We start from the raw sequence: 14,725 nt of genomic DNA on the forward strand, positions 1-14,725 counted from the left end.
ATCAGAACAATACTGTTACATCTGAACTGAACTAGCATTTTATATTGAGTTGCAAACATATTGATACAGATCATGATTTTCAACAAAGCCCTCCAAATTCTTCTACATTGTTCTTCCTGCCCTGTTTCTTCAAATCCTGTTTTCGTACCCAGGTGTAAGTGGGGAGGAGTGTAGAGTTACAGGCATGTAGCATACGTTATATAGATCATAGCCATATTCTTAGAAAGACTGTCAATATGAGACAAACCTCAGATAAACTGTTCGAGAATTTTGTTGTTGTTGTTGTTCAGTCGTTAAGTTGTGTCCGACTCTTCGTGACCCCATGGACCAGAGTATGCCAGGCCTTCCTGTCCTGCGCTCTCTCCCGGAGCGTGCTCAAATGCATATTCGTTGCATTGGTGATGCTATCTAGCCATCTCATCCTCTGCCATCCCCTTCTCCTTTTGCCTTCAATCTTTCCCAGCATCAGGGTCTTTTCCAGTGAGTTCTCTCTTCGCATTAGATGGCCAAAATATTTGAGCTTCAGCTTCAGTATCTGTCCTCTCAATGAGCACTCAGGGTTGATTTCCTTTAGGATTGACTGATTGGACCTCCTTGCAGTCCAGGGGACTCGTAAGAGTCTTCTCCAGCACCACAGTTCGAAAGCATCAATTCTTCGGCGCTCAGCCTTCCTTATAATCCAGCCCTCACAGCCATACGTTGCTACTGGGAAAACCATAGCTTTGATTATACGAATCTTTGTCGGCAAGGTGATGTCTCTGCTTCTTACTATGCTGTCTGGGTTTGCCATAGCTTTCCTCCCAAGGAGCAAGCGTCTTTTAATTTCATGGCTACAGTCACCGTCTGCAGTGATCTTGGTGCCACAGAAAGTAAAATCTGTCACTGCTTCCATCTCTTCCCCTTCTATATGCCAGGAAGTGATGGGGCCAGATGCCATGATCTTCATTTTTTTAATGTTGAGTTTCAAACCAGCTTTTGCACTCCCCACTTTCACCCTCAACAAGAGGCTCTTGAGATCCTCTTCGCTTTCTGCCATTAGGGTGGTATTGTCTGCGTATCTGAGGTTGCTGATAATTCTCCCGGCAATCTTAATTCCAACCTGTGATTCATCCAACCCAGCATTTCTCATGATGTACTCTGCATATAAAGTAAATAAGCAGGGCGACAATATGCAGCCTTGTCGTACTCCTTTCCCAATTTTGAACCACTCGGTTGTTCCATGTCCGGCTCTTACTGTTGCTTCTTGACCCTTGTACAGGTTTCTCAGGAGACAGGTAAGGTGGTCTGGTACTCCCATTTCTTTAAGAGTTTGCCACAGTTTGTTCTGATCCACACAATCAAAGGCTTTAGCATAGTCAATGAAGCAGAAATAGACGTTTTTCTGGAATTCTCTTGCTTTCTCCATGATCCAGCGAATGTTGGCGATTTGATCTCTAGTTCCTCTGCCTCTTCGAAACGCAGCTTGTACTTCCAGTAGTTCTCGGTTCACATACTGCTGAAGCCTAGCTTGTAGGATTTTGAGCATCACCTTGCTGGCATGTGAAATGAGCGCAATTGTACAGTAGTTTGAACACTCTTTGGCGTTGCCCTTCTTTGGAATTGGAATGTAAACTGACCTTTTCCAGTCTTGTGGCCACTGTTGAGTGTTCCAGATTTGTTGGCATATTGAGTGCAGCACTTTAACAGCATCATCTTTTAGGATTTTAAATAGCTCAGCTGGAATACTGTAATCTCCGCTAGCTTTGTTGCTACTAATGCTTCCTAAGGCCCACTTGACTTCACTCTCTAGGATGTCCGGCTCAAGTTCAGTGAGCGCACTATCATGGCTGTCAGGGACATTCAGATCTTTCCTGTATTGTTCTTCTGTGTATTCTTTCCACCTCTTCCCGATCTCATCTGCTTCTGTTAGGTCCCTGCCTTCTTTGTCCTTTATCATGCCCGTCTTCGCACAAAATGTTCCCTTGAGATCTCCGATTTTCTTGAAAAGATCTCTAGTCTTTCCCGTTCTATTGTTTTCCTCGATTTCTTTGCATTGTTCATTTAAGAAGGCCTTCTTGTCTCTCTTTGCTATTCTCTGGAACTCTGCATTCAGTTGGATATATCTTCCCCTTTCTCCCTTGCTTTTCACTTCCCTTCTTTCCTCAGCTACTTGTAAAGCCTCATCAGACAGCCACTTTGCTTTCTTGCATTTCTTTTTCTTTGGGATGGATTCAGTTGCTGCCTCCTGAACAATGTTACGGACCTCCGTCCATAGTTCCTCAGGCACTCTGTCTATCAGGTCTAATCCCTTAAATCTATTCCTCACCTCCACTGTGTATTCATAAGGGATATGATTTAGGTCATAGTTATATGGTTTAGTGGTTTTCCCTATGTTCTTCAATTTAAGCCAAAATTTTGCAATAAGAAGCTCATGATCTGAGCCACAGTCAGCTCCAGGTCTTGTTTTTACTGACTGTATAGAGCTTCTCCATCTTTGGCTGCAAAGGACATAATCAATCTGATTTCGATATTGACCATGTGGTGATGTCCATGTGTAGAGTCGCCTCTTGTGCTGTTGGAAAAGAGTGTTTGCTATGATCAGCGTGTTCTCTTGGCAAAACTCTATTACTTTTGTCCTGCTTCATTTTGTACACCAAGGCCATGCTTGCCTGTTATCCTGGTGATTTCTTGACTTCCTACTTTAGCATTCCAATCCCCTATGATGAAGAGGACATCTTTTTTTGGTGTTAGTTCTAGAAGGTGTTGTAGGTCTTCATAGAACTGCTGATCAACCTCAGCTTCTTCGGCCTCAGTGGTTGGGGCATAGACTTGAATTACTGTGATGTTGAATGATTTGCCTTGGATTCGTACTGAGGATGTTAAGAAATGTTTCCAGTATATAGACTGACATTCAGAGACAACTGCAGGTTGTTGCAACTCTTGGAGAGGGATACTCGCTGGTTGTTGTTGTTGACCAATAGCATATATTTTGTTTTTCAGTCGTTAAGTCGTGTCTGACTCTTCGTGACCCCATGGAACATAGCACGCCAGGCCTTCCTGTCCTCCGCTCTCTCCCGGACATATCAGCCTGATTTAAATCCATTCTGTTTCCATACTCAGAATGAGAGACCTAGAAATGGAGGAATCTGTCAATTTTGCTTTCTCTCAGTTTTTAACTTTTCCATGCTTAGATTTTGTTTGTCCTGAACTTTGAGAATTTTTCCAATGTCAACTTCAGTTCATTCCAAACTTTGAGAATATTTTTCTTTCAACGTTTGCATGAAAATTTCTATGCATTTTTGTGTGCATTTCACCTAATACATGCATTTCTAAATATAATTTTGCTTAATGTACACATTTTTGCAAGTAATTTTCCTAATATAATTTATTGTATAATTTTTAAATTTTGAACAGTATTTTCACTAATATACACATTTTTGTGAGTACTTTCCAGTAATATAGATATTTTCATACAAATGTTTTTACTGGAGAACTCCATTGCAAAATTTGGAGAATTGCAAATTTCTCAGGACAATTGCGTTTTTGGTTTGAAAGTGAAAAATTAGGTAAGTTCACATTAAAATGTGAACGGAGCAAATTTCTCCTCCATCCCTAGACTGACCATTATTATGATCCCCAAGTTTAAGAGCCTGGGTTAGTTTTCCCTCTCACTTATTCTAGACCTTGTATCCACAGGGAATGTGATCTACAAACCCACAAGGTCTGTCTCCTCCTCACACCAAACTGCCAGTTCAAGCAGAATGGGAATTTTCCCTTCTCCCCATGCATCTTCCTTCCAAACTCCCAACAAGACTGGAAATAAAGGATTTTACCATTTCTTGCAGCATTGTAATAAATCTATCTCCTGTACTGCCACTTGATCTGCTTTCTTGGTATTGTTTACAGGTGAAAATGGCACTGCAATATTAGTGTGCTAATACGAAAATATGCACACAGCAGTGTAACCAAAGGGGTGATGGTGAGGCCAGATAAAAACTATTCCCAAAGGAGATGCTGTTCAGCAAAGGAGATCGTTACCTTGTCGTGGTGCTGGAGCTTGAGCACCTCAATGACGTCGTGAGCTAAACCGTGAAGGGACACCCAAGACAGGAAGGTCATGGCAGAGAGGTCAGACTAAATACGATTCCTGGGGAAGGAAACGGCAACCCACCCCAGTATTCTTGCCATGAAAACTAAATGGATCAGTACAACCAGAGATATGTCGGTATACCATTGGAAGATGGGACTCCCAGGTCGGAAGATGGTCAAAATGCTACTGGGGAGGAACAGAGGATAAGTTCAACTAGCCCAGATGTGATGACGCAGCTAGCTCAAAGCCAAAAGGACGGCTAGCAGCCGATGGTGCTGGTGGTGAATGACGAACCCGATGTTCTAAAGATCAACACACCATAGGAACCTGGAATGTAAGATCTATGAGCCAGGGCAAATTGGATGTTGTTACTGGGGAGATGTCAAGATTAAATATAGACATTTTGGGTGTCAGTGAACTGAAATGGACTGGAATGGGCCACTTCACATCAAATGACCACCAGATCTACTACTGTGGACAAGAGGACCACAGAAGAAATGGAGTAGCCTTCATAATTAATAATAAAGTGGCTAAAGCAGTGCTTGGATACAATCCAAAAAATGACAGAATTATCTCAGTTCGAATTCAGGGTAAGCCATTTAACATCACAGTGATCCAAATATATGCCCCAACCACAGATGCTGAAGAAGCAGAAGTAGATCAGTTCTATGAGGATCTGCAGCACCTACTGGATAGTACGCCAAAAAAAGATGTTATTTTCATTACAGGAGACTGGAATGCTAAGGTGGGTAGTCAAACGACACCTGGAATTGCAGGCAAGCATGGTCTGGGAGAACAAAATGAAGCAGGACATAGGCTGATAGAATTTTGCCAAGACAACTCACTGTGCATAACAAACACTCTCTTCCAACAACCTAAGAGACGACTTTATACATGGACTTCACCAGATGGTCGACACCGAAATCAGATTGACTACATCCTTTGTAGCCAAAGGTGGCGGACATCTATGCAGTCGGTAAAAACAAGACCTGGAGCTGATTGTAGTTCAGATCATGAACTTCTTATTGTACAATTTAGAATCAGACTAAAGAGAATAGGGAAGACCCACAGATCAGTTAGATACGAGCTCACTAATATTCCTCATGAATATGCAGTGGAGGTGAGGAATAGATTTAAGGGACTAGATTTAGTAGATAGGGTCCCGGAAGAACTATGGACAGAAGTTCGCAACATTGTTCAGGAGGCGGCAACAAAAAAGTCCCAAAGAAAAAGAAAACCAAGAAGGCAAGATGGCTGTCTGCTGAGACACTGGAAGCAGCCCAAGAAAGAAGGAAAGCAAAAGGCAACAGTGATAGGGGGAGATATGCCCAATTAAATGCAAAATTCCAGAGGATAGCCAGAAGAGAGAAGGAATTATTTTTAAACAAGCAATGTGCGGAAGCGGAAGAAGATCATAGAATAGGAAGGACAAGAGACCTCTTCCAGAAAATTAGAAACATCGGAGGTCAATTCCAGGCAAAAATGGGTATGATCAAAAACAAAGATGGCAAGGACCTAAGAGAAGCAGAAGAGATCAAGAAAAGGTGGCAAGAATATACGGAAGATCTGTATAGGAAGGATAATAATATCGGGGATAGATTTGATGGTGTGGTCAGTGAGCTAGAGCCAGACATCCTGAAGAGTGAGGTTGAATAGGCCTTAAGAAGCATTGCTAATAACAAGGCAGCAGGAGATGACGGTATCCCAGCTGAACTGTTTAAAATCTTGCCAGATGATGCTGTCAAGGTGATGTATGCCATATGCCAGCAAATTTGGAAAACACAAGAATGGCCAACAGATTGGAAAAAATCAACTTATATCCCCATACCAAAAAAGGGAAGCACCAAAGAATGTTCAAACTATCGAACAGTGGCACTTATTTCACATGCCAGTAAGGTAATGCTCAAGATCTTGCAAGGTAGACTCCAGCAATTCATGGAACGAGAATTGCCAGATGTACAAGCTGTGTTTAGAAAAGGCAGAGGAACTAGAGACCAAATTGTCAATATCCGCTGGATAATGGAGAAAGCCAGGGAGTTTCAGAAAAACATCTATTTCTGTTTTATTGACTATTCTAAAGCCTTTGACTGTGTGGATCATAACAAATTGTGGCAAGTTCTTGGTGGTATGACCAAGTCATCTTGTCTGCCTCCTCAGGAATCTGTATAACGACCAAATAGCAACGGTAAGAACAGACCACGGATCAACGGACTGGTTTAAGATTGGGAAAGGAGTACGGCAGGGTTGTATACTCTCACCCTACCTATTCAACCTGTACACAGAACACGTCATGCGATGTGCTGGGCTTGATGAAGCCAAGGCTGGAGTTAAAATCGCTGGAAGAAACATTAACAATCTCCAATATGCAGATGATACCACTTTGATGGCTGAAAGCGAGGAAGAGCTGAGGAACCTCATGACGAAGGTGAAAGAAGAAAGTGCAAAAGCTGGGTTGCAGTTAAACCTCAAAAAAACCAAGATTATGGCAACCAGCTTGATTGAGAACTGGCAAATAGAGGGAGAAAACGTGGAGGCAGTGACAGACTTTGTCTTTCTAGGCGCGAAGATTACTGTAGACACTGACTGCAGCCAGGAAATCAGAAGACGTTTACTTCTTGGGAGGAGAGCAATGACAAATCTTAAGAAAATAGTGAAGAGCAGAGACATCACACTGACAACAAAGGTCCGCATAGTTAAAGCAATGGTATTCCCTGTAGTAACCTATGGCTGCGAGAGCTGGACCATAACGAAGGCTGAGCGAAGGAAGATCGATGCTTTTGAACTGTGGTGCTGGAGGAAAATTCTGAGAGTGCCTTGGACTGCAAGAAGATCCAACCAGTCCATACTCCAGGAAATAAAGCCAGACTGCTCACTTGAGGGAAGGATATTAAAGGCAAAACTGAAGTACTGTGGCCACATAAGGAGAAGACAGGATACCCTGGAGAAGATGCTGATGCTAGGGAAAGTGGAAGGCCAAAGGAAGAGGGGCCGACCAAGGGCAAGATGGATGGATGATATTCTGGAGGTGACGGACTCGACCTTGGGGGAGCTGGGGGTGGCGACAGCTGACAGGAAGCTCCGGCGTGGGCTGGTCCATGAAGTCACGAACAGTTGGAAGTGACTGAATGAATAAACAACAACAAAAAGGAGATGCTGCCTGTCCCAAGTCTTAGCAATAATTCCTACCCTGATTTGCAGGCCCATACCTGATTTTCACCCATCCTTACTAAAGTGATTCTGTAATGTCAAACTCTGGATCCAATGGGCACTTTCTGAAACTACATTCACAGCATATGAATCTCTGCAGTGAAATTCCTTCTCACAGTATAGTTCCTCCACATTACCAAAGGTAATGGCAAAAGCTTCTGGTCACATTGGGAGTGTCCACAATATGGCTTTTTCCAGCACTGGCCCAGCTTCCAGGAAGAGTAGAACTGGTGTGGGAAAGAGCACATTCTGAGATACCTTCCACATGACCTGACATTACCTTTATGGTAAAGGTAAGAATTGTGCTGCAGGGGCTACCACAACATGAAGGCAATGTCATAAGGGGCCCAATGAGTGTCCATTTCCCTACAGGTATCCTGAAAGAAGGGCACATTCCAACTGGCAGACACAAAGCTGCTTCAGTTTTTTCTGGGTTTTTTCCTGTTTTGTTTTTTAAAAGAAGGCCTTAATCTAAGGCAAAGTTTGCTGTATACAAAGTGGATGTCAATGGGATCAGGGGGAAGGAATGTGATGTGGCCAAAACTGCCCCTTGTTCTACATTGGTTTCAGAGTTCGCTGAGCAACGTACTAACATATATTAAATATACACCTGAATAGCATTATAGAAGAGGAGAAAATGTTACCTATCTTACCAAGGAGGTACTTGGACGTTTCTCTGAGCTCACTGCAAGGGATCCTGAAATAATGAACTGTCCAAAACAAGAAAAAAAAACATGTGACTGCAGGTCAGTTAAAATGTACAGAAATATTCTCTGCACTCTGAAAAATAGGGTATGATGGGAGCAATGTCAGGTAATAGCATGTTTTCTCCTTTATGGACAAGCAGTGCCATGCATCCTTAAAGTAAGAGAAATATCGGCTTTGTGTACCTTTGGTTTCTTCTACCTCTCACTCCAACAGAAGTGTGTTCAGAAGTGGCAAACAGATTGCATTAAACCTGCTTAGTTTTGAACTTGTAAGTGTGGGTCTTGCATGGAAAACAAAAAACAAAACACATTTTAGATATGAATGTTACCCCTACATATTTAATCAAGCTGAGTTACCAACACTGCTGCAAGGGGATTGCCTGTGCTCTCCTCAATGGGGTCTTGGTTCTCTCCAGCAAATTGAGGACAAGTGAAATTCAAAACACTGGTTTCTGCATTCCGTGAGAAAACTGTGAAGGACTCAGTTTGGATCTATCATCTTGCTTCCAATTCTATTTAATCTGCTTGCTCACTTACTTAGAACTAGTAAACTACTTGTCATAAGAACATAAGCAGAGCCCTGTTGGATCAGCCCAAGGGTCCATCTAGTCCAACATTCTGTTTACATTGTGGTCAACCAGCCATCAATGGGACACCCCCAAGCAAGGCATGAGTGCAACAGCACCCTCCCGCCCATGTTCCCCAGCAACTGGAGCACATAGGCTCACAGCCTCTGGTACTGGAGGGAGCACAAAGCCATCAGGACTAGTTGCCATTGATAGCCTTCTCCTCCAGGAATATTTCTAACCCCCTTTTAAGCCATCCAAATTGGTGGCCATCACTAAATCCTGTGGTAGCGAGTTCCATAGTTTCACTATGTGCTACATGAAGAAGTACTTCCTTTTACCTGTCCTGAATCTCCAACCAATCAGCTTCATGGGATGACCCTGGGCTCTAGTATTTTGAGAGAGGGAGAAAAATGTCTCCCTATCCACATTCTCCACACCATGTATAATTCTGTAGACCTCTATCATGTCTCCTCCTTTTTTCCAAGTGAACAAGCCCAGCTGTTGTAACCTTCTCTCATAGGGAAGATGCTCCAGCCCCTTGATCATTTTAGTTGCCCTTTTCTGCACTTTTTCCACCTCTACCGTATCTTTTTTTTTTAGGTGTGGTGACCAGAACTGTACATAGTATTCCAAGTGTGGTGACATCATAGATTTGTATAATGGCAGTATGATATTGGCAGTTTTATTCTCAATTCCTTTTCTAATTATACCTAACATGGAATTTGCCTTTTTTACAGCAGCCACACACTGGCTTGACATCTTCATCGAACTGTCCAGCACAACCCCAAGATCACTTTTCTGGTCAGTCACCACTAGCTCAGATTCCATCAGATTATATTTGAAGTTGGGTTTTTTTTGCCCCATTGTGCATCACTTTACACTTGCTTACATTGAACTGCATTTGCCATTTAGATGCCCATTCTCCCAGTATGGAGAGATGCTTTTGGAGCTCCTCACAATCCCTTTTTGTTTTAACCAACCTAAATAATTTGGTGTCATCCACAAACTTGGCCATTTCACTGCTCACTCCTAATTCCAGACCATTTATGAACAGGCTGAAAAGCATTGGTCCTAATACAGATCCCTGTGGGACACCACAATTTACTTCCCTCCATTGGGAGAATGTACCATTTATTCCTACTCTCTGCTTTCTGTTCTTTAACCGCTTACTGATCCATAACAGGACCTGTCCATTCCATGACTGCTAAGTTTGCTCAGGAGTCTTTGATGAGGGACTTTGTCAAAAGTCTTTTGGAAGTCAAAGTAAACAATGTCTACCGGGTCACCCCTGTCTACATGTTTATTGGCACTCTCAAAGAACTCTAAAAGGTTAGTGAGGCAGGACTTCCCTTTGAGGAAGTTGTGTTGATTCTTTTTCAGCAGGGCGTGCCCTTCTATATCCTTACTAATTTTATCTTTAAGAATGCCTTCAACCAATTCACCCGGAACGGACGTTAAGCTAACCAGCCTGTTAGCCGGATCCCCCCTGGATCCCTTTTTGAAAATTGATGTTACATTGGCCATCTTCCAATCCTCTGGTGTAGAGGCTGATCTTAGGGATACGTCACATATTTTGGTTAGAAGATCAGCCTTTTCATATTTGAGTTCTTCAAGAACTCTAGGATGGATACCATCTGGACCCGGTGAGTTATTTGCTTTGAATTTATCAATAAGGTTGAGAAACTCATCTTTTGTCACCACTATTTGCCTCAGTTCCTCATACTCCCTTCCTGAAAACTTCAGTTCAGGCACAGGTATCTGTCCTACATCTTCTGCAGTGAAGACAGATGAAAAGAATTCATTCAGTTTCTCTGCAATCTTTTATCCTCCTTCAGTCTTCTTAACTCCATTGTCATCCAATGGTCCAATTGCCTCTGTAGCTGGTTTTCTGCTTCTGATATGTTTAAAGAATTCTTTATTGTTGGCTTTTATACTGTTAGCGATATGCTTTTCAAAATGCTTTTTGCATCTCTTATTGCCTGCTTGCATCACCTTTGTGCAAGCTTGTGCTCCCTTTTATTTTCCTCATTTTTCTGAAGGAAGCTCTATTTTCTCCAATAGCTCCCTTAACACTTCTCGTTAACCATGCCAGTGACCTCTTGGACGTAGTGCTACCTTTCTTAACCTGTGGCATACATTTTAGCTGGGCTTCTATTATTGTGGTTTTGAGTGATCTCCAAGCATTCTGAAGGAATTTAATCCTCTTGACTCTAGTTCCCTCATTTTAGAGAAGTTTCCTCTTTTGAAGCCAAATGTGACTGTGTTGGACTTCCAGGGCACTTTTCCACTTAAATATATATTAAATCTGATAGCACTGTGATCACTGTTACCAATAGGTTCAGTAATTTACATCTTGTACTAGGTCCTGGGTGACACCATTTAGGATTAAATCCAGGGTCACTTCCCCTCTGGTCAGTTCCATGGCCAACTGTTCTAGGGCACAATCGCCTAGAGCATGGAGAGATGTAACCTCTTTGTCATGAATGGAACTTGCATTTATCCAGTCAATGTGGGGGTAATTGAAGTCACCCATTATTACAACACTTCTTGTTTGGAGGCCTCCCTGATTTCATTTTCCATCTCAAGGTCACTCTGAGCATTCTGGTCTGGGGGACAATAGCATGTTCCTACCACTAAATTAGTTTTCGAGCCTGGTATTGGCACCCACATCACTTCTGTGGAAGAGCCTACCCCTTTTAAGAGCCTAGTCCACTTGACACTATGCCCTCTTTAACGTACGGGGCAACACCTCCCCCAGTATGCCCTTCCCTGTACTTCCAATAGAGTTTATATCCAGTGATTACCATATCCTACTGTTTCTCTCTGTTCCACCAGGTTTCTGTAATGCCCACTATATCCAGGTTTCCCTTTAAAACCAAGCACTCCAACTCTCCCATTTTGGCTCGGTGGCTTCTAGCATTTGCATAGAAACACCTATACACAGTGTCCCTCCCCAGATGCCTCTGGCGTGTGCATTTTTTGCTATAGCACTTTGGCCCCTTTGATTGGCTATTATGTTCTACCATGTATGCCTGACATATTTCCTCCCCTTCTACATTTGGGTAATCAAAAACATTTTCATCCTCATCCCTTTGGGATGATTTAACCCAAACCAGATGCTTCCCATCTCCTGTCAGCTTTCCCCTAGGGTTTAGTATAAAGCTGCTCTGCCATCCTTTTTATGTTTAGCACCAGCAGTCTGGTTCCATTTTGGTTCAAATGGAGCCTGTCCCTCTTGTACAGGCCTGGCTTGTCCCAAAATGTTCCCCAGTGCCTAACAAATCTGAACCCCTCCTCCTTTCACCACCATCTCATCCATACACTGAGACTCCTCAGCTTCTCCTGTCTAGCTGGCCCTGCACGTTTCAGAGAAAGCCACCTTCGTGGTCCTGGCTTTCAACCTCATACCTAGCAACCTAATTTTGCTTCTAGGACCTCATGACTACATTTCCCCACATTGTTGGTACCAACATGGACTACGTCCACTGACTCCACCCCAGCACTATCTACCAGGCTATCTAGACACCACGTGATATCCACAACCTTCGCACCAGGCAGGCAATTCACCATGTGGTCTACACGCCCATCACAAACCCAGCTGTCTATGTGTCTAATGATCGAATTTCCCACTACCACAAGTCCCCTCCCCCCGGAAGCACATCCTATGTGCAAGAGGATATTTGTTTGTCTTCCGAGGAATGGGTCCCTTCTAAGGGGTCATTTCCCTCTTCCTCAGAATGATGCCCTCCTTCCCCTAGACCCACATTCTCTATGACAGCAGAGGAGCTATCACCCTGGGAGTTGGACACAGCTAATAGGTCCTTGAAGGTCTCATCCACCAACCTCTCTGCCTCTCTTAGCTTCTCTGGGTCAGCAGCCTTGGCCTCAAGGGAACACACTTGTTCCCTGAGATCCAGGAGCTCATTACACCGAGCACGCACCCATAACGTCCGTCCAGCAGGCAGACAGTCGTACATGTGGCACTCAGTGCAATACACTGGATAGTCCCCACCCTCCTGCTGGCTTTCTACCTTAGTAACTGTTCGTTTATTTGGGTGTGTTTTCCCTGGAAAACTTAGCTGTTAACTATGAGAAGGTGGGGAAATTATAGTTATTTATTTACAGTTACTTACTGTGAGTACGGAATAGGGAGGTTGTCATGATGGGTAAAGTATAAGCTAGCCTTCCCCACCCTGGTGCCCTCCAGATGTTTTAGACTACAACTCTTATCATCCCTGACCATCGATGGTGGTGGATGGGGCTGATGGGAGTTGCATTCCAAATCATCTGGCGGGCACAAGGTTGGGGAACACTGGTCTAAGGACCAATGCTGCAAGGACCCTGTATTTGTATGTGTGTGTGAGAGAGAGACTATTTGCTTGGACATGTGAGCACGTATGGCTGCACGCATGTGTACAGGCATGCACATGTCAAACACCCTTTACGTTGGAGTCTGTCCCCTTGGCGAACACCTCTCCATCTTTCCCCTCCTTTTGACAAGTGCAAAAAGTTTCCAGGGTGTTTGACTCCATCAGACTACCTGTGGGACAGTGACAGCTAAAACTGCTGGTGACCACGGATTGGCAACAGAGGAAGGAGGGCCTCTCCTGCGCCAGAGGCAGTAGTCAAGGTGGCAGGGGAGTCCTCAGCCAGCACTGTGCAAGTGCATGGTTGCCAAATGGCTGGTTGTTGGACAAAGCACAGATGCAGGCTGCTGACATCAGCACGATAAACTTATGCTGGTTCCATTTCACAGACTATAAACAGAGGATAAAAGAGCCAGTGGCTTGTTCACTAGCCATTAGTTATTCACGTACAGAAAGTCAACAGCTGAACAGGAATTTGCTACTCACAAATGTTCCACCCCAGAAGGGATAACCTCCAACAAAGGCCAAAGAAAAGTGGCTCGACTGGTCAAGAAGACTAACTAAGGCACCTCCCAAGCTGAAGTGTATCACTCCAATCATGATCTGGATGGCCTGTGGAAAGAAAGTACAGCAAAGAGAAACCAGTTCCCTGAATCCTAAAAAAGTTATTAGATTTTCTCAGCAATCCAGAAATATCACTTTAAAAGTGGGTTAATTTGGTCCATTCCCTTTGGTCAATACAAAACAAAAAAGATCTTTGATTTACCCAGAACTCAACAAATGACCTCATTTTAATCTTCCTCACACAGGTAAAATAGAAAAGCTGAAAAATGGCTTCAACTCACCCATCAAATAAAAGTTTGGGGAAAGTTTGATTATCAGCTTAATGATGTTATGATGATCTATTATGAGAATAATGTTTTGAGAATAAAAGAATGCCTAACACATTGGTGATACTGTCTTATAATCATTCTATCACAAAGGAAGGAAATGGTTTTTGGCCCAAAGGCCGATTACCTTCCAGAACACCAGCAACAAGTAGGCCAGAGCTGTAGAAAAGCGCTCGCTCTCTCTTTCTCTCTCTGACACACACACACACACACACACACACACACCACTTTCTCACTCAGGCATACCCTATTCATATATACACACACACCATTTATATACAAGTTTCTCTGTGCACAGAGAAAGGGGCTGCTCCGTTCTCCTTGCACACAGAGGAAAACAGAGCATAGAAAGAAAATGGTGCCCTCTTCTTTGAGGGGTAAGACTTTGGGGAGATGTGAGAATTCAAGCATTATTATTTGAGGGAGAAAATGCAGGGAGAGCTGCTGACAAACGAAGTGTATGTGGTGGTGGGGACTCCATCCTTATCTGTAACATACAGAAACTGAGCCTTGTAGTGAGAAAGTGGGAGAACCTTCCTGGAGCACATGAGGGACAAGAATTGTTCATCTCTTCCACACCCACAGGGGTGTAGAGGATGAAGTGTCAGACTTTGACCATGAACAGCTGGCTTCAAATTCCTGCTCAGCCATGAAGCCCAAGGGGTGACCTTGGATCAGATGCTATCTCTCAATTTTTGTTGTTGTTGTTCAGTCATGTCTGACTCTTCGTGACCCCATGGACCACAGCACGCCAGGCCTTTCTGTCCTGCGCTCTCTCCCGGAGGGTGCTCAACTCAAGTCCATATTCATTGCATCGGTGATGCTATCTAGCCATCTCATCCTCTGCCGTCCCCTTCTCCTTTTGCCTTCAGTCTTTCCCAGCATCAAGGTCTTTTCCAGAGAGTTTTCTCTTCGT

The 14,725-nt window shown here is 43.5% G+C and overlaps 1 protein-coding gene and 1 long non-coding RNA gene across 4 annotated transcripts in view; both read right to left on the reverse strand.

The window, feature by feature from the left end:
• Positions 1–14,725, reverse strand: part of LOC146357977 (uncharacterized) — a 717,854-nt gene that overhangs the window by 139,510 nt on the left and 563,619 nt on the right. The gene's annotated exons all lie outside the window — the stretch shown is intronic.
• Positions 1–14,725, reverse strand: part of LOC146357982 (membrane-spanning 4-domains subfamily A member 8-like) — a 47,596-nt gene that overhangs the window by 20,818 nt on the left and 12,053 nt on the right. For all 3 annotated transcript variants that reach the window (XR_014792602.1, XR_014792601.1, XM_084860337.1), the window contains exons 3-4: positions 13,406–13,531; positions 7,930–7,986 (exon numbers count right to left, since the gene is read on the reverse strand). Coding sequence is in view for 1 of the 3 variants with exons in the window: in XM_084860337.1 (XP_084716463.1) it covers positions 7,930–7,986; positions 13,406–13,531 (183 nt within the window). In the remaining 2 variants the exon portion in view is untranslated. The remainder of the gene's footprint in view (positions 1–7,929; positions 7,987–13,405; positions 13,532–14,725) is intronic.

The sequence above is a fragment of the Heloderma suspectum genome, chromosome 1 (genome assembly GCF_057233095.1).
Source record: "Heloderma suspectum isolate Gila_16-S chromosome 1, 16-S_ref, whole genome shotgun sequence".
NCBI classification, from domain to species: domain Eukaryota; kingdom Metazoa; phylum Chordata; class Lepidosauria; order Squamata; family Helodermatidae; genus Heloderma; species Heloderma suspectum.